Below are 24298 nucleotides of genomic sequence, written 5' to 3' on the forward strand. Positions count from 1 at the left end.
ACGGCTGGCTGTTTAATACCCCCTGTTTGGGCCTGACCGTACCAAGCCTGCACGTTCCAACTGGATTACATGAACAAAACCCACCCAAAGAGGCCTGATCAGACTGGCATCCCAGCTATGGCAGCATCCTGCCAAGGGCCAGAGCCCGGTCAGACCACCTCAGCATATTCTACACATCCTGTCATCACCACCAAGGCACAAACCCCCAGACAGAGTGGGTGAAAAGAGAAGCAGGCAAGCATGAAGAGAATAGATGTAGACAAACGCGCAGAAAAAAAGAATGGGATACAGGAGGTTCTTTGAAAGTCTTTGAAATCTGTGCATCACATGCTCATTTAGACATTTAGACACTGTCTCCAGTTAAAGTTGACTTTAAATCTTATTGAAGAACACTAACAACAGTGGGTTTTTTTTCTGACCTTTTTTTTATTTACAGAGGATTTGTTTGTCTGGCTTGACACATAAACCTTTATATTGACAAGTCCTGCAATTTAAAGCACATACTGATATGACAACCGATATGATTTTTCAAGACATAATATATTGACTTTAACTTGTTAAAATCTTCAGTACACACAAACACACACGCACACACAAACATGTATACGTTGTCCATTTCTAACAGAGAATTTACTGGAATGATTTCACAAGCAACTATAAAGATACAATGTATAAAACTCTTACTTCAAAAACATTAAATAAATAACTTGCTTTCAAAGTAAATGCAAAAGAGAAACCCACAAACAGGCATTGTAGACACTTAGAGGATATTATTGTAGTCATATCTGTTTGAAATCGGACTTATTAATTTTTTTTTCTGCTCCCAATGCTTCATTGGAAGATGATGAACATCTATTGCACATTTCTAAATACAGATACACACAAGTACAAAGTCACAAGCCCTGGCTCTGGTCTCATTTCGTTGGGAGGGAATCAAAGAAATGAGACCAAAAGGACAGTCCCACAGCTCAATAAATACCTACACCCAACACATTACATTAATAACATGACATTTACAATATATAATAATAAAAGATTTGTCTTGAAGGAAGAACATTTTTCAGTGGGAATGCTTGTCTTTTTTGTAGTTTTTTGCAACAGGGGTATAATTGTGATAGTTTCAGCATTTGTCCTTTTTATTGTTAGAAATGTTATTGTGCTGCTGGTTGGATGGTTGTTTGGACTGATGCTTTTACGCCTCTGGTTCGTAGTCCTGGCTCTCCTGGGGGAAAAAAAACAAACAGATTTAAGACACAGGAATGCAGCATCAGCAGCACAATCCATCCGACCTCATGCATTTTGCCTCAAAACACTTAGACAACACATTTATCTTAGGCAGAATATACTGGCTTGTGATAACACCAGAGCCCTCTGTTGAAGGTAATGATGTCACTCTGTAACTTCAGGTTCAGCGCCTCTCTCTGGCCTGCAGAGGGCAGCAGAAGCTTTCAGCAGCCTCAAGGACATGTCGTGAGCACATCCTCAGCATCCCTGTTACCCAGCATCAGCCTTCTCCACTCACAGCGTCATTAAAAAAAAAAAAAAAAAAAAAAACAGCCTCTGGAAACTGTTTGTGCAGTGAGTGCAGGTCAGATGTTACAGTCACAAAACAAAGTACAACAGCGGATTAGATGGATTTTTATCTCTCCGCCCGGTCAGTAGAGGCCTGGTTTGACAGGAGGAGAGCGCTCCCTCTGCAGTTGAGAGCAGCAGTGAGACTCCATATTTACAGCAATGCAGGGAGACCCTGACACTACCCACAATGCACTGAGGCAACAAGCGTCATCACCACACCCATTCGGACTGAGCTAGCACATTGCTGGTGTAGCAGAGGATGGGGGAGGGGGAGAGATGCAGAGGAGTAGGGGAGAGAGGGAGAGAGAGAGCGAGAGAGAGAGAGAGAGAGAGAGATGGAGGAGGAAGGACATGGATGGAACAATCTACTGCCTCCGAGAAATTCACTTTTAATTTGCATCTCGAGGCACAGATCCGTTTTTTTTTTTTTTTTCCTTTAGCTGATTAGAATATTAATCTGTTGATGGGGGCCATGAAGGGGAATGAAAAGAAAATCCCACCTAATGCATTGAATAAATTGAAAATTATTACAGGTCACCAAAAATCTCATCTTAAATCCCACCCCAACTGCAGCCTTCTGGATGTTTTTAATGTTATCAGCAAAATATTCCACTGAAGAAAATACGATGCTGGCCATAAAGATAACCAGCTCACTAGATTAATTATATATATATATATATATATATATATATATATATATATATATATCCTTGAAAAAACATTCATTCAAGATGATGCGAGCTTTGTGGTTTTTATTTTACTACTTAAGTTCTGTGTTGGAAGGAATGGGCTCAGTACACTTCGTCTCGCCCTTGCAAGCCAAATTCCAAAAATAACCATCTGTCTCAGATTTCTATCCGTCCTCAGTGCGCGTGCGCGTGCGCACACACACACACACACACACACACACACACACACACACACACATACATACACACACACTCATGCACACATGATGCTAAATGTAGGTGGTGCTAAATTCAATGCACTCTGTGTGGCAATTGGCTTGTTAACTCAAGCCCACTCTTTTCATTTACAAAGAAGAGAAACGGTTGATGCTGTAGTGTTTGTGGGGGACAGAAGAGGAGGGCAGGAGTGGAGTGCTATTGAAATGCAATACAGCTAAAATGTGTAACCACGTAGAGCCGCTGAATACTGATGAGCCTCTCTGTGCATCGGCGTGAATGGACTCATTCCCTGTCCAGTCCACAGCTTTACACAGAATATTTAGCTCTTCCAAACTGACCAACTGCATAAAAGAAAAATGTAAAGCATGCTGCATGACAATAAAAAAACAAATTGCTGTATGTATGTAACCTACTTTCTGAAAGCATAATCCAAATTTTGTTGCAAAAGCCAACTGCCTATTCTTTAGCCCATTAGTATGATTTTTTTTAATGCTATTACCTGAAAAGATATGGCTTATAGAAATGAATAGAACTGGAGAAATGTGTGATATTACAAACAAACTCTCTGTATAAAACATAAAGCACAATTCTAACACTAAAGATGTAACATACTTTAACGCAGAGCCGGTGTTCACATTGCAGAGAACAGTGCATGGTTTGTGAGAGTGATGTGTGGGGTGCTGACCTGCTGGGAGTCATCATATGACTCCCCTTCTGCCTCCAACATTGTCTCTCCCTGGCCCTCCATGGCCTCCTGTCCGTACTCTTCAGGCTGCAGACAGACAGAGGAGACAGATAATGATGTAAGAAAAAAAAGAGAGAGAGATCAGACATATTTTGAGGGTGTGCAGTCACTTGTACCTGATATTGGAAGTAAGACTAAATATCTTTGGTGCATAATGGCTGTGAGCCGTCATCAGGGCAGGCTTTACCGCATCTGTTACTCAGGGGTTTATGAGGTAGACACTGTCCATTATTGCTACACCTGCTGCTATGAGTCCTGAAAATAAAGCTAGTGGGTCACCACACATTTATTTTTAAACTCTGCACTAATCAAGTCAATTAGGTCAGAGAAGAACAGGCCATAATCCTGTGTGCTGTATCAAGCTGCTGTTACTACTGTGAGCCCACCGACACGATTAGCATGGCCTGAAATCTTTGCAATGTAAAACCACCACAAAGACACAACGTCATCAGATGGAGCACTGCCTGAGAAACACGTCTACACGAGAGGAGCCATTTATGAGACTGTAATGACGCTGAATGAGAAGATAAGTTCTATATGCAATGGTTTGAAAATCAGTAAGTCTGTGTACTAGATATAGCGCACAATGGAACATACGCTTCAATGGAAGAATAAGCAGCAATGCACATATGATTGTGGTTTCAGCAGTGGCGGCTGTGTTGTTTCAGGGTGCAGACATGAGAAGTATGTTTATCCCACAGACAGGGCGTTCAAGAAGCTGCTTAGACCAGGTTGTCAGATTTATTAGATTAGTGAGTCAGGGGTGAGGGTCCTAGGCTGGGGGATGAAGGCTTAGGACAGGAGAAGGAACTCCCTTCTGCACTGACACACCTAGAAAGACAGCCTGGCCACGTTGCTGTTTCTGTGACAGGGACAGTACAACAACAACAACAACGACAACAACAACAACTGAGCAGCACTTTGGATCACTGAAAAAAACTTCCAAACAATTACAATTACAAGAGGTGGGAGTCCGTGAAGAAAATGCTGAAAACTCCATAGCAATTGTGTTGATTTCTCAAACAATCAAAGCCTCCCCTCCTCTCCTCTCCTCTGCTCTGCTCTGCTCTCCTCAGGAGACCCCGGAGTGAATTAACCGATAGTGAGCAGGGACACAGACTAGTGACATTGTCTGAGGTCACCAAGGGAGCAGAGTGTAATAATGGAGTGAGAGCTGATAGTCCCACAGAGAGACCCATCAGGTCATTACAAGGCACCTGGACAGAAACCCTGCCTGCCAAAGCGGCTCTGGACTGCAGACAGGCCGTCTTGACTTGACAGGACCAGGGCAGCAGCTCCTTGCCATAATCCTCAGGCTCTCTCTAACTGACCCCAATAAACTTTAAACATCATGGTGGGTGTAAAACAAAGCCTTTGTGAAATTTCCCTAAAGGACAAAAGCAGATTTGTTTTCATAATGCTGACTCCGCAAGTGCTGTCAAACAAGCAGTTAACCCAATTTATGCCCATTTTTTGGAACATTCGGAACTGAGGAAAGTAGATTTGTGATTGGTGGATTAGTGGTAGTGTTTGAGGCCAAATAAGGTCTCTGTTCTTTTTTCTTTCTTTTTTTGTTTACAGTGTGGACCCATTTGTATGTCATTTAACCCTCCTGTTATGTTCAAATTTACTAACATCTTTTATGTTTGGGGTCAATTTGACCCCAGCATTTTTAACCTCCACAAATTTATTGTAATTAAAATTGTTACTAGAGTTAATGTGTCAGGTACTTTACGTTTCTTTGTTGACGACCTAAATAGCCCTTTTAATAAAACATAACCCCCCCCCCACCCCCCCCCCCCCCCCCCATACACACACACTTATACATCCAGTATTCCTGTTACACGACAATGGAAAAATATGCAAATAACCATAAAATCTCACTGATTGACCTAAAATTGGAAAGAAATATAAATTTTTGGTGTTTTAATGGCTTTATATTATTTCTAAGTACAGATTTTTGTTATTTATAACCGATGCGTACAAAGTGTGTACAGGACATTGAAAACATATCATCATGTGAATTTCTGAATGTGAATGTTTAACCTGTAGTACCCATTAAATTAGGAAAACTCATTAAAAATGAAGCAAAAAAAAGATGTTGATCATTTATTTAGAGACGTTAAACACTGAATGGGGTCAAATTGACCCCAAACATAATAGAAGGGTTACATATACAAACAAGTTTTTATAATGCAACTATTCAACTTTTTCTTTTGAAAAGGACTGAAAAGTAAGCAATATATTTTCGCAGGTAAAAGTTATTCATCAAGTAGGGAACATTTCGGTGGTGAAGGCAGAGGAATAAAACAACACACACTCTCATTCTGGGTGTCATGCTGATTTTTCAGCCCTTCTTTATCCCTGTTTTCTAAATCTGGCGTTACTACAACTATGACCATGTCCAAACTTTAATGAAATCAGGGATGTATGTTGCCCGTTGCAGGTGAGCTTTGGATTTAGGACACAGGTCTGTTTTCTTTCTCATTTTCACTTGCTGTCAAACACACATGCTCAAATGTAAATCCAATTCATTGTATGGCAGTAGTAAATTTTTTTCTACTACTATTAAATGATTAAAAATCAAACTGAAGCATACAGCATGCTTTTTAAATGTATATTGAAGCTATAATTAGTGATCGTGTACCTGTTTTGTTTCTAAGCATTAAACAAAAATAAATCTGTTTCAAAGTTGCAAAGACATTATTCAACACTGACAAATCTTTACCCTGTGAGACCTGTTGTATATTTTCTCCTCGTTTAGCGGGGGATCAAGTCAACAGTTTAAAAGTTCAATTTAAATGAGAATGTTTAATGAGAACGTTAGAATGTTTAGTCTGTGATATGACTGATAAGGGTGCATAATTATGACAACATTTTGCAGCAGTGAGTCTGTGAACAATCAGGAAAATGACGCAGTGTCTTACAGCACGGTGTGTGTGTGTGTGTGTACTAGAGGAGAGAAGGCGGTGACAGTAACGATACGTACGTTCATGTCAGTCGGGAACTCGTCCTTCTTCACCAGGCCAGTGGCAGCAGCGATATTACCCATCGCTCCAGTTGTCTTCTCAGCCACTACAGGAACACACACACACACATACACACACACACACACACACACACACAACATTATATCACCAGTATCTTTTTAAAAAACATGTGCAAAACAGGTTAGCCTTACTGAGGACCTCTGTTGATTACTGGGCATAATGACCAATAGAGCACACCACCCGGAGCTGCGCACGCACGCACGCACGCACGCACGCACGCACGCACGCCTTATGCAGTCTGTCGTTCTTGAAGCTACATAGCAAATGTCTGATCTTGTGCGGCCTAATTACGTGTCAAACTCATTTTCTCACTGTCTAATCAGGAATAAATGCCTAGACAATTTAAAGAAAAGGAAAGGTCAGAGGAAAAACCCACCTGTGCCAACACTGTCTTTGGCCTTGGTGCCTGAGGTGAAAAGAGAGAAATGAATTAGAAAAGATATCCAACCAATACATAGATAAAATATAAAATTTAAGAAATCAGAATTTTAAAAAGCTTTCAATTGTCTGTGGGCTCCTTTGCCAGACCTTTAGCCAGCGTATCTACACTTAAAATACCATTTCTAAGAAAACTGCTTTCTTCCCAACTGAGGAATTTCCAGGTCAAATGCTGTCTACCTGGAAGTGTGATAGATGACACCCTGAGGCTACGCCGTCATGATGCAGGGCCTTATTAATTTCCAGATACAGCTTTGCAGCCTCCTGTTCATAACTGTTCCCATGATTAACAGGGAGCTGTCATTACCACCCAGAAATTCATTATTTTTCATACAAGCTGCGCTCAAGAGAACGAGCTCAACAAAAAGCACTACATGTGGAAGTGAAACTCTTGACAACTCCCCCCCGTGGGCCACTGTAATCTCATTGTAAGCTGCTGCTGCAGTCTTGGTGAAGGACATTTCCCCATTAGTTTATTGATTGATGATTGGTTTACAGCCCTGCCAACAATTCTGTGAATTGTTCTCAGCTTGCCAGAAGTCCAGAGGTGAAAGAGAGCTAACACGGGAGCTGCTCTGGAGCTGTATTTTAACTTTATAGGGAGGAGTTATTAAACTTTCTGCTTGGCTGCAACCACAACTACTACATTGTTCACACCTCTGACCTTTGACAGCTCTCATTTATCTACACTGTACTGTGGCCAGCTATGAGGCCAATCTACTATGTGCCTGTGCATCCTGATCATTCAAGCCTGGTCATCCTCTCTTCTGTGCAGCAGTCACATCTCTTATTGGTCCCTTGGGGCCTCTAAGAGCCAGCTGACAGAAGAGGAGAAGATGGTAAAATACAGAAGTGTCTCCACAGAAGTCGAGCCTCAAAGCAAAACATGAATCTAAGAGATGCATCCATTTCAGTGCAGCCTTTGGTGAAGTGCGGTAGGCGCACCACATGTACAGAAACACTTAGTAGATACAAATGGATGATATATGTGGAGCAGCAAAAGCTGCAGTTTTTGGGCTTTCAACATTTTCACTGTATGTAAAAAAGAAATAAGAGCTATGAATATAATCACAATAGGGCTTTAAGATCATATGAGATTATATTCAGTGTTAAAGGGGAATTTCCTCAGTTCATTTCGGCTGTTGTTCTCAAATTAAGACATTTTCCAAAAATTTCACCATTTAATTTCAAAGTTTTGAGTTCTCTAGTCTACTATACCAACATTTAGCCAGTGAAATAAAAATTTTATGGGAAATATTGGCCCTTTACCTAAGTTAAACATATAGAGGAAAGCGCAGATGTTGGATAGACAATGAAAACATCCCAGTCCGTGACATTTTCTGTCTAACAGTAGACTAAAGCTGTCAGAATACTTTTTTTGAATTGAGAGAACTACCTCAAAACTCATTAAGTGAAATGAAATGAAATTTTTCTGCCAAAGCGTGCACTTTGGCAGAAAAAAATCCTGAGAACATTTCACTTTATGAGTTTTGAGGTAATTCTCTCAAAAAAGGTTGTTCTGGTACAGTTACCAGTTCCTGCAATTGCTGAGGGTGACATAGCACAACAACAAGGATTTACAACAGTAATAACATTGCTGTTGCGATGCCATTTTATTATCATTGTAGGGAAAGTGAGGAAATAACAAGTCAGTGTTGTACTATAAGAGGGCAGCACATGCTCCGTGAGACAGTTATATGTGACATTAAACGGTGTCTTGTACAGCAGGGTTTTTCATTTCCTTTCTCCTTGCCCTCCTCAGGCTGACTGCTCAGCTCAGCTGGGTGGGCGGTCTGCAGCCGCAGCAGCTGTCAAAAGGTGGGCCACAGACCTATCAGATCACTCTCACCCCTCCTCCACGAGGGGCCTTCAAGCGACTCATACGCAGCTTTCTAGGGCATCACCATGCTCAACAAGCAGGCCGCAGCAGCACAGAGATGCTACAGATACACTCCTTTCCTTTCTTGAGTAGCACAGGCAAAAGTCAAAATGAGACACAGCGTGAAGATGACACAAACGAGCCCACACATGTTTAGACTGCAGCCTGACATGTTTGGTTTGCAGTGATAAGTAAAAGGGACATGCTGCTAAGTATCCAGGGTAATTGGAGCCAATCTCCCTCTAGAGACATCTGTGCCTGGAATACTCCACACCTCTCGATTTACTGAAAAACACGCAAAAGACAGACTGATAAATGGTACAAGACAAAAAAAGCAAATGGGATGGCCTACACTGCTAAATAATTTTCCAGCAAGAATTTCAAGAATTATCTCTACTCTATTTCATATAATGCTTGAGTATAATTTATTTTGTCATACAATACTCTGTTTTGGTGGTGGTGGTGCATATGTGTGTTAGCAGTGGAGAGGGAGGTGGGGCGCAGTTAAATGAAATCGGGCTCGAACTGGGATGACACACATTAGTAGTCGTTCAGCCTACCAGGCCAACAGCACAGGAACAAGGATACTTAAATTATGCATAGCACTGACTTTAGAAGTGAAGAGAATCACAAAGTGAATCAGATGATGAACATGTGAATGTTCATCATCTGATTTTTATGGCTCTTCTAATGTCACAAACACATGCAGCATCATGAAAGAGATTGTGAGTGTCTCTATCAGTTGGCATTGCACCTTTACCAAGCTGGATCACACCTTGCCAGCCTTTTTTGTAGCTGTTAGTCTACCTTTGTTTTTTTTTTTTAATAAATAATTTACTAAGCAAAATTCTATCAAACGTGTTAATTTTCACAGTGTTGTAAAACAGGTGAAATGCAGTAGATTTGGCCTGTTAATGTAAGACATATACTTAACAATAGCAGGAAGTAGGTATCTGTAATGGTGGCTCTTGCCAATTAGGCTGCGATGACAAAGGCAAGGGCCTGTGGCCTTTTTGTCTCTGGGAGATGACCACGCGCTGCGATTCTGCTTTGCAATCTGCTGTCATCCAATTCACAGACATGTGGCAAGAACTGCTACCTCCCACAAGCTCCCACTATCACACTGCCCCACCCCCATCCCTGTTCTCATATTCTGCTCATAGCCCAGCCAAGTCAGGCGAGAGGGGCATAAGGACATCCAGAGCCTTATAGCACATCAACTAACTCAAAATAACCCCTAGACATGTCTTCTCTTGAAAACTATGCATAGTTATGTTATTCTAGAGATTATGGGGAAAGCTGTTGATAAATCAAACAGCACCTTGATCCCTGGGTAAAACAAAGATATTGATCAACTGACTTGCTGACTGAATGGCTAATTAACTGGATTACCCGCTGCAGTAATACAGTGCACTGCATTTACAAAGGGAGAGTGTTCAGTTATATTTTATGAAGCTCTGTATTATGAAAGCCCATTTGTTTTAATTCACAACTAACAGCTACTCTAGCAATGTAGTTACACTAAAGAAACCATGCAGGCATAAAAGTCATTATGATAGTGAGCACAGGGATATAAAACTAGGGGAAGCAACACATATTCCCTGTTGAATGCCTTCACGTGTAAAGGGAGCAAAACCCCACCCAATCTCCAGCCAGTCAAGAAAAAGTACAAATGTTTCAGGACATACAGGACAGCTGGATACAGAGTAAAATATTCTCAGTGCTGCTTTGTCACCTCCCACATGGAGCGGACAGATTGGCAGTGTGCGTGTGCATGCTGTGAATGGGAGTAACCTGATATTGAGATTTTCAGCCATCTTACCTACAAACATAACTCCCTCTTTGGTCTTTTCGGCTGCGACAGCAACACCTTCCTTGGTCTTCTCTGCGGCCACAGCCATCCCCTCTTTTGCTTTAGACAAACCCTTCATAAACACATCCATCTTGGCCAAGCTACTGTGGAGAGACAGACCATATGTACAGTCAGTCACAATTGCTACTGTCAGTATCTATGTAAGGCTTTTGGGGATATTTATAGGCCTGCATTGCATGACATGGCTCATATTATTGATGAGTAGCTGTCACTATTTCATTTCCACCCATCATAAGAAGCTCTGTGTCATAAAGCCATAGGGTAGGATGGAGCAAGCAACGCCTCCTACGGTGGATCCTGTGGCTGCAGTCCCGCCATAAGTCTATAGCAAAACCCGCGGTTCACTCACGCGTGCAGCCCCCCTTTTCACGTCCTCGCCAACGCATGAAATATTCACGAGCGCAAAGATTTCAATGAAATGGTTAATTGTGGTCACGCTCATTAATTATTGCTCGCTTGTAATGCTACTCTCAATGGCAGCGGGATGACAGCTCCGTGCCTGGGAAATAGCGCAGGCCCTTTTCAGTGACTACATAGCGTAATACTATATATGGTGGAATATATTACAAGAGCTCGACAGCAATACTGGGGGAAGGGAAACATAATCTACACTATGATATCGGCTACGCATCGCGGTTTCAGCGTTGAAACAAACCCCCCTTTCTATTAATATCAAATGATGAAATCTGAGGTCATACTTCCATCACAAGCAGGGAGATATTTTTTGCTGGAAATAGCTCAGTTTTAAGCCCTAAATGGCTTGAGAATTAATCGCAAAATTGCATACAGATACTCGAGAACCCATGCTGAATATAGCAGGTCTATATTTCAATTGCTAAATGCAACAATTTACAATGTCGACCGTTTCTCACGTTTGCCCCTGCCCCTCACGAAACGCGCCTTGTTTTTAGGTCAATCTTTAAGTCACAATTTAAAAATGGATCGTGGAGAAATGCGAGAATATTTTGCATTTTTTTTTTTTTTTTTAAATCTGGGTTAACAGCCTTAAGTTATTTTAAGCACGGTCCGAGCCAGTTCCTTCCCTACGACGACGCTTGCACACAGTACATGGCCATAAAATGGTGATGAGCATAGCCTATATGCTTCAGAAAAATAAAAAACAAGCGAATGCAAGACGCTAAAGCGTTCTTACCTATTTACAAATAGCCTTCGACTTGCCCCCTTATGGTTCAATCGCAGAGTCGATTCAAAATATCGTCTTAAATGAGAGGTATCTTCAAATGATCACTAGGTGGGCCTTCCTCTGGCTGATCTCGACCAATAGGGACGGCCCCTTCACAGTGCGGCTGAGACAAGCACGTAGCCCCCCACCATTGATCACCCCAACATGTCAGCTGGTCGCTTCTGAGAGGGAAGACGAGCTCCAGCGCCACACCACGTCATCTCATCTCTCTCCCCCACTATTAAAACTGGAGTCAGCGTCCCTTATGAAAAATCAACACAATTTATAGCCTATAGCTTTCGTGCGAACATGTCGCTGCACTATGGGAATTATACAGCAATATTACAGTTCTATAAAGTATGATACTGCATGGACTCAAAATTAATTCATGCATAAGACCCTATAGGAACACTGTAAGAATAGTGAATTTTATTAGGGCCCGTGCCTGCCTCTCCCCCGTAATTATAAGGGTATGAGAATAGACAACACCACAAAAATAGCTCCTCTCTAAGCTTGCCTGTTCATTTTGTTATGTTTCTAGTGAATGAAATAATCCTGGAATTATTACATTTTTCTTTTTATTTGACCCCGGTGGCATCTGGGAGCTCCTGGGCCTCATTTTGAAAACAAGTGCCGCTGTCACCTTCTCGTATTGGCCAACACTGACCCAACTTACATAATTATGAAATGTATCATCACATAGGCTAGACGTGACAAGGGCAGTGTACAGTGTTGGTCACCATTGCATCTTTAAGACTAACTAACCTATATCCCAATTCTGTTCTAAACACTAGATGATGGGATGTTGCCCCAAAATGGAAGACATTCAAAGCCAGTTGTGAAGTTTATGTTTAGCCAAATAGTGTCTTAGTAATAATACTGAGTCGCTAAAACCTGCACTGACCAAACACTGGGGGAATCCAAGGGTGATACCATTTGAAAGAGGGAAGGGGGATTGATTTAAGATACTGGAGGCTGTCCCTTACATTGATTTTTGACCCGCTGCAGCTGAGGGGCTTTGTTTTTTATTTACAAGAAATCACACAAGTGATGAATTAATCTTCATAAACACTAAAAAGTGTTAAATGTCATTCTTCTGCCAAGTACGCTGATATAGCTCTTGAAAAGTAGCTCATTTGAGCGGTTGATATTTAAATGAACAGTCGTGAGGTCACAGGTGGAATATTATCGACAATTTAACAAAGGCACCGGACGTGAGTCAGCCAATCAGAGCTGAGGATAATCTGAGCTGGAGGCACAGGTTCCCCTTGAGTGCTGATCGTCCGGGTCGTGATTCTCAGGGATGGACTGGTTGGTTTGGCTCATACTGTATCCTCGACGGGATTCACGTTTCCCACGTTTACCTCAGCTGGTTTACTGAACCGGGGAAGAGTGAAATATCACCCCCTTTTTTCTGAATGACGTGTGTGAAGTGACGCAACGCTTGCGGTTGTGGGCGAGTCGATGCAAAAAAAAAAAAAAAAAAAACGTCCTTTCCTCAAGTCCCTCCCCCAGTTTGAGGAAATCCCAGATCTTCACTTCTCCTTGAATTATTACCCTCTTTTTTTTTTTTTTTTTTTTTTTTTTTTTTTTTTTGTAATCTCACCCACCTCTGGATCTACCCAAGGCCAGTGTAACGCTGCGTTGGGACAAGGTATATAACAATAACAACAATAATAACAACAATCTATTTTTCAGGTAATTGACTTATCTATTCGAGTGGCCTTTGTTTACCGTGGAAGAAGTTCTTCAGTATCCCGAGCAAACACAGGTACTTAATACATATTTGGCTAAACACATATCTGAAGTGGAAATATTCCAGGACAGTAAAAAGAATGAGAAAGACAACAAAATTAATACTTTGTGTTTAAAACTCATGCATCACGTGGGTTATGTCTGAACATGTGGTGCAAATAACCACTCCTGTTGACAGAAAGTAATCGAGACCCTACCTTCACAGTTTGTTTATGATTTATACCTCAAATTTATAAGACTTAAGTTTGCCTTAAAAGGTGGGAATCGTAATAAATAACCGAGTTTTATTTGGGTTTATTCTCCCAGAGCCAACTGGGACCTGCTCATGGTGCTGAAGTGTAGACACTGTAGAGCTGTCCATGGTGCTGATACGAGTCAGCCTCTCAACACACACACACACTCACTCACCACACACATCTACAGGCTGCAAAATAAAGCGCCTAGAGCCTTCCATCTATACACTGCAAGAAAACCTCATATACAGCTGCTCTGAGTTTCCTCTGCATCTATTTCTAAGGCAAGAGATGAACTTTACAGTCTCTTGTTTGCGCTCCTGCTTGAAGCACCTGCGACTCGCGAGCCGCAGCTGCCCTCTTGTGGTCCTTTGTGAGAATGACGTAATTACTACAGTCCGCCTTTACTAAGACGGAACGCTAAATAATCTATTGAATGGAGAGATATCAGACTACGTGACGTGTGATGAAGACCGGCTTCAGAGGACGTTTACTCAATTACTGAGTATTTCTATTTTGTGAGACTTCATATTAGTTTTCCGTTAAATTTCAGTGGAACCAACTGTACTTTTTTTTTTTAATTTAATTTTTATTGGTTTATTTTTACTGCAGTACATTTACCTGGTCTCTGTAGTTATTTGTTTCTTAAAATTATAAAAAATAGTTGAGCTCGTAAAACATGGTAAATTGTTAGGCAACATTGTATGGGGCAGCTACACATTAAATACTTAATAACACTGAATAACCATTTGTAATGTGACCATTGCTCACAATAGCTACTTTTATTTTTAATGCTGGAATATATTCTGCTGCTAATACTTACGCTTTCTTAAGCAAAATAACAGGAGTGTTTTTCCATCACTGACCATTGTATATATTTAAGTTGCAAAGAAAGATAGAATTTCCATCTGAATATCTTATGTTAAAAAGAGGCATTTTTCAGATGCATTATTATTAAATTCATGTCATTAAATATTGTAGGCACCCCGAGTTTCAGTTTGACCCTATCCAGTAAGATCAGCTGCATGTCAAAATTGGACTTTTTCATAACCAGCTCAGCTTAAAACCCCAGGCAGCATTTCACCAGGCAGAATCACTACTGTCATGCATCAGACTTTTGTAATATGCACCACTTAAAAAAAAAAAAAAAAAAAAAAAAAAATCCTGAGGCTACTTTTAAAAGCAATTTAGATGGAAATATTTGTTAAAGCATGGGATATCAGCTGGAAAACAGCCAAAACAGCTGCTCAGAAACATGACCCCTTCATCATTTGTTTTCATTCTCAGTTTAACTTCTCAGTGTACTCTGGCTTAAGCTCACCAAGGGACATGTAAATTACCGAAGCAAAGTGAAGGCTGAACAATAACAATAATAACTGTATTGATAATTATTACTGTTATTAACAACTGCTATGGTAATGGCTGCTCTGAATCCTTAGATTGGTTTGGAAAGTCTAGAAGAGGAAAGTGAATGAATAATGCTCTCCTGTCCCTCAACAACAACCATGTTGATGTGCTCTTGTGCAAGACCTTCATAGGTATACCATTAAAGCTACAAACAAACAAACAAACAAAATCAAACCAACCCATAATCCAGTAACACCAGTAGTTGCAGACTAACTCAAGTATATGCATCACAGCTGGACTTACTCTTGATTAGCTCCCCTACTAAACAATTGACTCAAATTGCTCAAATCAAGCAACTTTGCAGCATTTTAGCTGACATCTTTTGTAAAGCCTCTTCTCAGCAGGCTTACTTCATTTGAGATAGAGAATGCAGTGCTGTCGGCCAGTCGGGGTCTGCTGTTCCACCTAATTAATGAAATAAACAGTCTCAACCAATCTACACTTACTTGCAGAACATCATGAATAAATGTTATTCTAATCCTGCGCTACAGCTTGAAAGCAAAATCATGAAAACTGAATAAAACAGGACCTTTAACCCCCCCGGCCTCTGCTCAGTGGCCCACAGCAGAAGATGTGGCTGCACATGGTAGTGCTCAGGTGTGAATATACGAATGAGTAGCAGGGCATCACTGAATCAGAGCGTATGTGTGCCAGAAACCCTTCCCAGGAAAAAATACAGGTCATTTGCCATGTGTTTCTGAAATATTCTGTAAGAGCATAATAGCAGAGTAGTGATGTCTTTCGTTATTTTTTACCTCTCTTCTTTGTGGACCCTGTGTGCACTTCCAATACCACAGAGACAGACAGTATTCTCACCCTCAGTCTGCAGCCACAATTTCAACCCCCAGTGAACCTGCTTTTATCTACCATGAGTTCTTTACGATCTCGGCTCCTGGATGATGCTTTTCATTTTACAGATCCATTGAGTGGAGTTGGTCAGTCAAGGCAGGCATCATATAATTCCAATCAATCTGAGTTATAAAATCTTGACATAGGCTGAGGCTGCGCTACAGCTGAAATTTACGGCTGTTTAGATTGCAAGTCATTTCCCCTGCGCCATGTGCATACACATCACATCTGCCGTCTCCTGGAGCTGCATAAAAACAGAACCCGGCCCATGAGTGCTTTCAAATCTGAATTTTAGTCCCTATTTGAAGCAATCACTTGCATGAATGATTGGCCTGAGTTTATTGTGGTGAATTGCATTAAAATGTGCAAGGTGCTGAATATTCTTCCATAACTTTAAGAAAGTGGGGGAGGGGTGGGCACCGCTGCGAGTCTTTTTTCAGGACTCAACCGGTGAAGTACCTCTCAGCACCACTAGGTGGAAGCAGAGACTGTTTATCCTTTCAAGGGGTGTGACAGCCAGTCACAGCAATGACCAGGGAACATTTCAAAACACGGTGTACATGTAATTATTCGGTTTACTGCATATCCACACAGACACAGTATAAAATCGTGCCTGGATATAGGGAGTAGAATACAGATCAGAACGCTGTGCATCCTACGCTTATGTCAATGTGTTGAAATATGACAAGAAGCTGTATTTCTATAAAATTCCTCTGCACATCTATGACAAGCAACTTTCCAAATCCATATTCAAACTGACTGGGATGAACTGTCACCTATAATCAGGATGCTAGTGGTAATGTAAGCTTTAATTTAAAGGGCAGAGGACTTGTGGTTTGAGTTTGGTTTCATCACACATACAGTAACATAACCTCGCAATGACAGACACTTACCTGGATCTCCCATTTTGCCATTTCTGGTATATAATTTGTGCTTGGTGTTTTCACTTGTCATCACTGTCATTATTCATAAAATATTTGATTGAAAACAAGACACTCTAATGTGCAGTTACTTAGAAACCTTCTCATACTAGCCTTATGAATTCACCCACACATCAGATAATTTGTGTTAATTTATGTAACATTTGTTGTTAACATATTTGCTTAAGTGATCTTTTATCCACTGTATGCATTATACATACTGTGGGCATGTCTATAGTCTGCTGATCGAAATATCCTTTGGGTATAATAAAGGATATACTAAAATTAAAGCTGTTATGCAAATTGTACATACAAAGTGCTTTAAGCTATTCTCCATCTTCTTTATGCATGCAGACTTAATTCACTGAATCTGTGCGAGAGCACTCTCACCCGTGATTAAACTCAATATACAGCACCTGAATGTAAGCCAAGTAATACCAATGAGTGTGATATACCGGAAGCAATATTACAATTATGTCATAGCAATTTGTTTAACTCTGTCTCTGGACTTACCACATGAAGAGAATGATAACTTACAACCTTTGGGTGTATGTGTGTGTGCGTGCGTGTGTGTGTGTGTGTGTGTGTGTGTGTGTGTGTGTGTGTATTTGCTCCTTATTGAAAAGGTTGCCCATCTTTTTCCCTTCTGTCAAATTTTGGCAGTTATATAAATTCATTCCAGCTGGCTGGTTGCCTGCACAATTGCCTGCTATTAACGTTGATGCATAATTGCATTACATAACGTGTTCTGCTGTCTTTTGGAGAAGTCAAACAGCTGTGGCTATTGGCTATCTCTGCTGTGCCGAGTCAAGCACTCTTCACTGGTTACTGGCAGACAACAGCGTAATCGTAAAAGGAAGCTGTCACAGTTCAAAGCCAATTCCACGCCGTATCAATGCTGCTTTTGTAACTGCTACAGCACTTTGACATATTTTGTCAATGAAGTCTAAGATTTTGAGTCCAGGGAGATTTGGCTCATTTATATTCTTTTATCTGGGTCTGATTAAACAGCAGTCGCACAATGTCATGGAGGACGGAGAGAAATCAATCTTACAGAGAGTGGTAAAGAGAGAAAGGCGAACATTTGATATGACTAAGTCTGTTGCTTCCCCACCAGATGGTAGTGCAGCCTCACAGAGGAGCATCTCTCAGAGCTCGGCCATAATGGTGCAAGAGACAAGCTGTCTGAAAATGAATGCCGCAGATTCTGAGGTAGAAACATTAATGAGATAATGGCGTAATATCTTACATATACCATCACTGCAGAAGGCAGCACATTTAAAAAATGAGAGATTCTCAAATGATGGCAGTACATCTTTTAGCATCTCCCATATGGTGTACCCAGGGGGACGATTAGAAGTGGAGCACATTGATAGCTGGCTGCAATGGATGGATGTATGTATGGCTGCAGTTGTGGATCCAATCACTTAGGTTGAATGAAGCCAGGATTGGGTGAAAGAGTAATTTTCTACCCACAGATTAAATCCTCAATATGTCAGGAATAAAGATATCTAGCTGGGTTTACAAAAATCAGACAGGGAGAAGAGTAAAGAACAAATGTGTTTCAATGTGATAAGTCAAACGTGAATTTGTTTACAAGGGTTTCATTTGCATAACAAAGAACATATTTTGTAGGAGGATTTGTGAGATTCAGGTAATCACACGTTGCTTTGTTGTGCATTGTCCTGGTGTGTGAATTTATAGGTATTCTCCTGTCAAAAGTGAAGCACTCTTTACTCTTTACCAAGCTGAAAAGAATTGCCTCTTCAGATTTTGGCGTTTTTTTAAATTTGGCATGCGGTAAGTGCATATTGAAGTGAGATTAAACTGGCTGATTCATCCAAGTTTCCAACTGCCTCTGCCCCTAAACACAAAGTCAAGTATTGTTTCTGTGGCAGTATCACATGCCATTTGGGAAATCTCTTTTGGCTGTCTTTTAGCTCTGTATTGGATGGGCAGAGATAGATTCACACTCACAGAAGTGCAGGGAGAAAGTGTTGTGAAGGAAGTTTGTCACACAACAGCAACAGCACAAAATAGCCTGTGAACAGCAGAGGAGGCCATACATAATAATGCATCATTTTGTGTGCTTACCATAATAGTGGTAGAAGGCAGAATGTCACACGCTGCTGACAGAAGTTCAGGGCAAATTCATTAACAAGAACAGCACAGTGTTTAAGGTGAAAAATATCTTGCTACGTATGTTCTGACAAAATATGTCCATCCTGGCAACATCAGCTGCAACTTCTAAGGCAGAACTGAGTCCTTTGAAGTCGTGCAAAATGGCTCTCATCAGATGAGAGCTACAGTATGCAGTCTGAGACATCCGGCATATAAAAAAAATGCTCTGATTGGAAACCTGGTAAGCTAATGAGTTTGCACTTCTATCTTCTGCAATTTGTAGAGCCTTTTGTGCCAAGGCCTTTGAGGCTTTTCTGTGCCAAGTCTTGTAATGGTGTTCTCATTGTTCGCCTCTGAATCTTACTCTTTTTCATGGAACTTGGGGAATCCGTCTCCAAAATTTTTCACATGGGAAAGACAATGAGGCCAGGAAAATCACTGTGAATTATGGATATTGCTGCAGCGAAATTAAGATGACAAAGAAATGGCATGGAAAAAAAATCCTGTCTTAAGGGGATCCAACGGGTGGTAATTTCAAAACTGCAACTGAGCTGCAATGCGGTGTACCAACTCATAAGTAGTTCTTATAAAGGACTTACGAAACCATATTGCTCATCCTCCCAAACCCCCACCCTTCTTTGACTGTCTTATTGGTATGTGTCAGACTGAAAAACTGGGTTCCGGCAATCTTTTGGGCCACAGCCATCTGTAACTATTAGCTACCAACTCTCTGAGTACTGTGTGCATTAGAACCTCCTTTTTCCTCTCATAGTTGTTGCTGCACAATCTAAATGTGTGATTATTGAAGGCTGGTTGTGGTGTAGGAATATTTCTCTCTCTCTTTCTCTCTCTCTCTCTCTGTTTGCCTCTGTCTTGGCAAGCTGCATAACTATCTGATAAATGTGCTACAAATGAGAGAGGGTCTTACACTTGGGAGTTATTTAAATTATTGGGAGGGCAGTGAGCACAGTGCTTATTTGAGCTTAAGATACAGACTGTTGAGATTTGCTCGGAGCGAATCTAGAGGCTGGTTGAGTCTCCAGGCTTGTCCAATCCTATCCATTCAACCATTAATGCCTGAGAGTAGACCGGGGGAAACATTACAACCCTCAGATCAACTCCGAGGCAGGGAGACCAGAGTCCCTTTCCTCCTAGAGTGCACTGCTTCTTTTGCCCAGTCTTTGGTACAAATCCAACAATTATTACACATGACAAAACATTGCATTCTCCATATCCTCCTCACTATTTTAAATGACTGTACAAGCGGCGGTTTAGCTTATCCTTATAGCTGCTTTTGACCCTATAAACACATAAACTCTAGGGAGGGGTGTCGAGCACATTTCCAACACTGACCTTTCCGTGACACAAAGTGTACATTATGCGCTGTTATGTTTAAATTGCTGTTTACCCATGAATATTTTGAAGGTCAAACTACTGAGGATATGCAGCCTGAAAACAATTAAATGAGATACTTAAGAGAAAAGTAAAGTAAATGCCTATTCTATAAACGTATGAATCCCTTGGGTAATGTTCTGTACAGTACAGGAGTACAGTGCAAGCAACCACCCACCTCTCTCTCTCTCTCTCTTTCACACTCACACACTCACACACACACACAATTCTATGGGGCTCAAGGTTGCCGTGCTTATTGAATATATCAACTTAACCACTGATGTCATTGATCAAAAAGCCAATTCCAGTTCTATTATTGTGTTAGAGGGGAAAACAATTGCAAAATGACTTTGTAAGGTGCACTCACTTGGTAAACAGATCTGAGATCCATTAAAGCCTTGGAGATTATCAAGCCTCAGTCCAACAATTTGTGGAGATTGCTCTAAACACCTTGCTGGTGACCTTCCTCGCCCGGTTGAAAGTCAATGGGAAACGTGGCAAGGAGCCCGCGAGCACCACGAGCACCCCCTGCACTTTAATTACACTGCACCTCGACGGCCGGCTATTTCCCTCTGCCCCCTCCTCTCCCTTATATAACCATGTATTCCTATCAATATCTTGGACCCACTTATACAGTCCGATGTGTCATAAGCTTAATAGCCGCCACGATACTGCCGGCAACACTCATTCGCAGTATCTTTGCTCCATGATAGATATGTCATAGCATGAACTCCAACTCATCAATATTAATGCCTGCAATTTGCTCCACGCTGTTTTTGTGGTTTACTGTGGCTGCATCAGTTTGACCTCTGAGTGGGCACCCGTGGATGTTTTCCATGTGCTTAATCATAATGCACAGTGCCGACTGCATTGATAGGTTAATGTACCCCAGAGGATCAATGGAGTCTTGAGGACGTCTAGTACAACAGACATTTAGAGGTTCAGGGAAAGCTTTAACAATGAATTGAGTCTGTCTACACTCAGATCTCAATCCGGCTTAATTAAATGGGGTTATGTGAGGTCTGGTGAGCGGTGTGATGAGTTACTGTAGATAATTGGCTCAAGCAACTGTTCTGAAGAATGCAAATGTATCCAACAGCTCATTAAGGGCACATAAACATAAAAAATCTTCAACAGATTTTCGAAAAGTCAGTGATAAAGATCATCTTCAATTCGACGGTTTCTGAAAAACAGGAAATGTTATGGATGTTTGCAACGTATGGGGGAACGTATGGGGGAATCAGATCACACTCAAAACAGCCTTGATGTAGATATCCATTATAGTTTCTTAATACAGCAGCGATAATCTGGATATTTGAAGACATCTGGGCCCACTCCCTGACAATAACAGACTGGCAAGGAATCAACAGTCGAAGCATTTTTGCGCTGGTAATCTCAATAAAACTTTATGGATAGGCTTTTTGCGTCACTTAGAAAACTCAGCAATGACTGAAAACAAGTCAGAGACTATTTTTATTCCTGTATGTCAAGATAATGTTTTAAATCTGGTGTATATAGCGATTCTGTGGAGTAGCAACATGAAGAAGCATGTCTTCATGCCTGTTTGGGTTACTGTATTGTTGTCCTCTGAACTTGCCCAGGAGGGGAAAAACCTATGCATGGATACAGAGAAAAAAACATTTGCTCCTGATGAATAAATAACGAAAGGAAACGAGGTGCTTGCATTAATTTGGGAAATAACTGGAGTTTTCAGCCAAATTCTTGCAGGGATCATTTACCTCACGGCAAAGCGTTACAATATGCAGCCGAATATAGCAGCACTTTGGAGAGAAAACTTTAAAAATGCAGTGTAGTTGTCACTAAATGCCCTGGAAAAATGATTTGCTACCTTTTTACCCGTACTCCTGAATCCCAGCGTGAACTAAAAGGAACAGCTGTACAACAGTGTGTTTTCAGTTGACGGATACAAGCCTTAAAAGAGCGAGAGATTACCCTCTCAGAATCTATGTTTATATGCCCCTATTAAAACATATATCTCTATATGCTTCAATCCATTACCTTTACACATGAGAATTAAACAAAATCTTAGCAGGCATGCCAGCTCTCTAGTTCCCTCCCTACTGCAGAGCTGATGGACAGAGTGGTGACTGAATTTACAGTAGGCCACTGTGACTCCGTAGACCAATTGTCTCTTTTATTTCCCTGTTTTGGCAAACCATAGCACTGCTTTACGGTCCAAGAACTGGAAAGCTGCTGTCTTCTCTTGGAGGAGACCTGAAAGCAAACATAAATGTGCGCCAGTGACTGGTGACACATGGTCATTTATCTCTAGAGGACAAGCTATATTGTAAATAGGACTATGAAGACGCTGAACTAGATCCCACACTGAACAACCACGCAGAATAATAATTAAAATCTAGCCTCAGGGTTGTGTTGTGGTAGGAGCACCCACCTATAGTGCTCTGCAGAAATACTCACAGCAGGCCTGAGTTTATACTCCATTTACCTCCCATACTGCTTTATATTGCACTGTGCAACCAGATACCAGCTTTGGCTCACTACCTCAGAGCTGAGGAATATCTGCCTTAGCACTGTAACCACAGAGGGAAATCTGATAATACAGGTAAACATTTTAAGATCCATTTCTTGGCGAGAATCTCAGTCAGCAGAATAAATAATGAGAATGATGATGTGTCCCACATGGAAAATTATTTGTGACTATGAATATTACATCACTTAACGGTAAGACCAATGAAAAAAAATTAATTAGCGCCTCCTGAGAGCACAGGCATATCCAAGTTTTCAAGGGTAACGTTCAGCCAAAATTTCACCCAATATATTATCTCTCACGTAATTGGTACCCTGCTGGAAGAAAGCGGGGCTTTCATTTAGACATATAAAAGATGGCAGGTGTTGATGAATAAATGTAAGCCCTGGTCGGAAGCCCACATATTGTCATGTTTAATTAATCATATTGCAATCAAGCCACTCATACAGTAGTTTAACCCTAGTCTCACTTGAACTGCAGACCCATCGTACCACCGTTACGCAAATATTGCTGCTGCATTTTATATCAGTTGGGCTCAACACCACTGGAAGAAAGGATACATTTTTTTTTTTTCAATTGCTATTTTCTTTCAGCAAGGAGAAGAAATGGCCTAGTAAATATTAAGCTTTCAGAGATGGACAGGTCTGACACATTTAAGTGCTCAGATGTGTCTCAAACACGTGAAATATGATTGAGCCGTACCGTCCTGGTCTACTCTTAAGTCTTAATTGGCATGTGATTGCCTGTCATGAGTCATCACAGGGATGCTGGGTGTTTTTCAGTGTCACTGATTGTGTGCAAACACGTAGATCCAACAGATGGCAACATTGTTCCTTGTTCACCAGAGCAGGTTACTTGGCAATCTGCCAGCGAGGTATGGGTGCATCGACAAAACCTCCAAAATAAAAACAGTCATCAAACACAAGTGTGGGCGATGACGATGTGACTAATTGTTGCCATGGTGATCTGGTCTTTGAGATAACGTCTAACAGTGAGGAAAAGGAGAGAACAGGAGAGAGGAGTGTTCGAAAGAAAAGGAGTGTCAGTGTTTCTTGCAAGAAGAGAGAAAGGGGGAGGCGGTGACCCTATAATTTCGGGTCAATTCAATGTCCTCCAGTCAATCCGATGCTGTAAATATCTTTTGATTCATTTGCTCAAAATTGGCCTTCACCCTCTGCGTCGATCAGTTCCCATTTCATCGTTATTGGTGTTGCGACATGGATTTGAACCAAACCCAGGTCATCACCATCACCAAGGTTACCGCTGGTATGGGTTTCACCATTGTCTCTGTGTGTCCTCGAGGCACACTTTGTCTTTGCATATTGAGAGTGTCACAAAATGTTTGTACAAGGAAGCCTCGGGGTTCTCTTGCCCAAGTTTCTTCAATTTCATTAAGTTTATGAAATGCCTTGAACAGTAACAAAAAAATGTACCCAAAATGATTACATTTTTGGGTAGAAA

The 24298-nt window shown here is 41.1% G+C and overlaps 1 protein-coding gene across 4 annotated transcripts in view; it reads right to left on the bottom strand.

Annotated features, from left to right (window-relative positions):
• Window positions 1-409: 409 nt before the first annotated feature.
• sncb (synuclein, beta) overlaps window positions 410-24298 on the bottom strand; it is a 208016-nt gene continuing 184127 nt past the window's right edge. For 2 of the 4 annotated variants that reach the window (XM_030062167.1, XM_030062168.1), the window contains 5 exons: window positions 10418-10551; window positions 6655-6684; window positions 6218-6303; window positions 3169-3255; window positions 410-1222 (listed from right to left, as the gene is read on the bottom strand). In XM_030062167.1, coding sequence (XP_029918027.1) covers window positions 1193-1222; window positions 3169-3255; window positions 6218-6303; window positions 6655-6684; window positions 10418-10551 — 367 coding nt within the window. In that variant the 3' untranslated portion in view covers window positions 410-1192. Of the gene's footprint in view, window positions 1223-3168; window positions 3256-6217; window positions 6304-6654; window positions 6685-10417; window positions 10552-11621; window positions 11837-24298 lie in introns of those variants that run through there. The other 2 variants (XM_030062170.1, XM_030062169.1) reach the window with 2 other exon arrangements.

This window comes from Myripristis murdjan, chromosome 10 (genome assembly GCF_902150065.1).
Source record: "Myripristis murdjan chromosome 10, fMyrMur1.1, whole genome shotgun sequence".
In the NCBI taxonomy this organism is placed as follows: domain Eukaryota; kingdom Metazoa; phylum Chordata; class Actinopteri; order Holocentriformes; family Holocentridae; genus Myripristis; species Myripristis murdjan.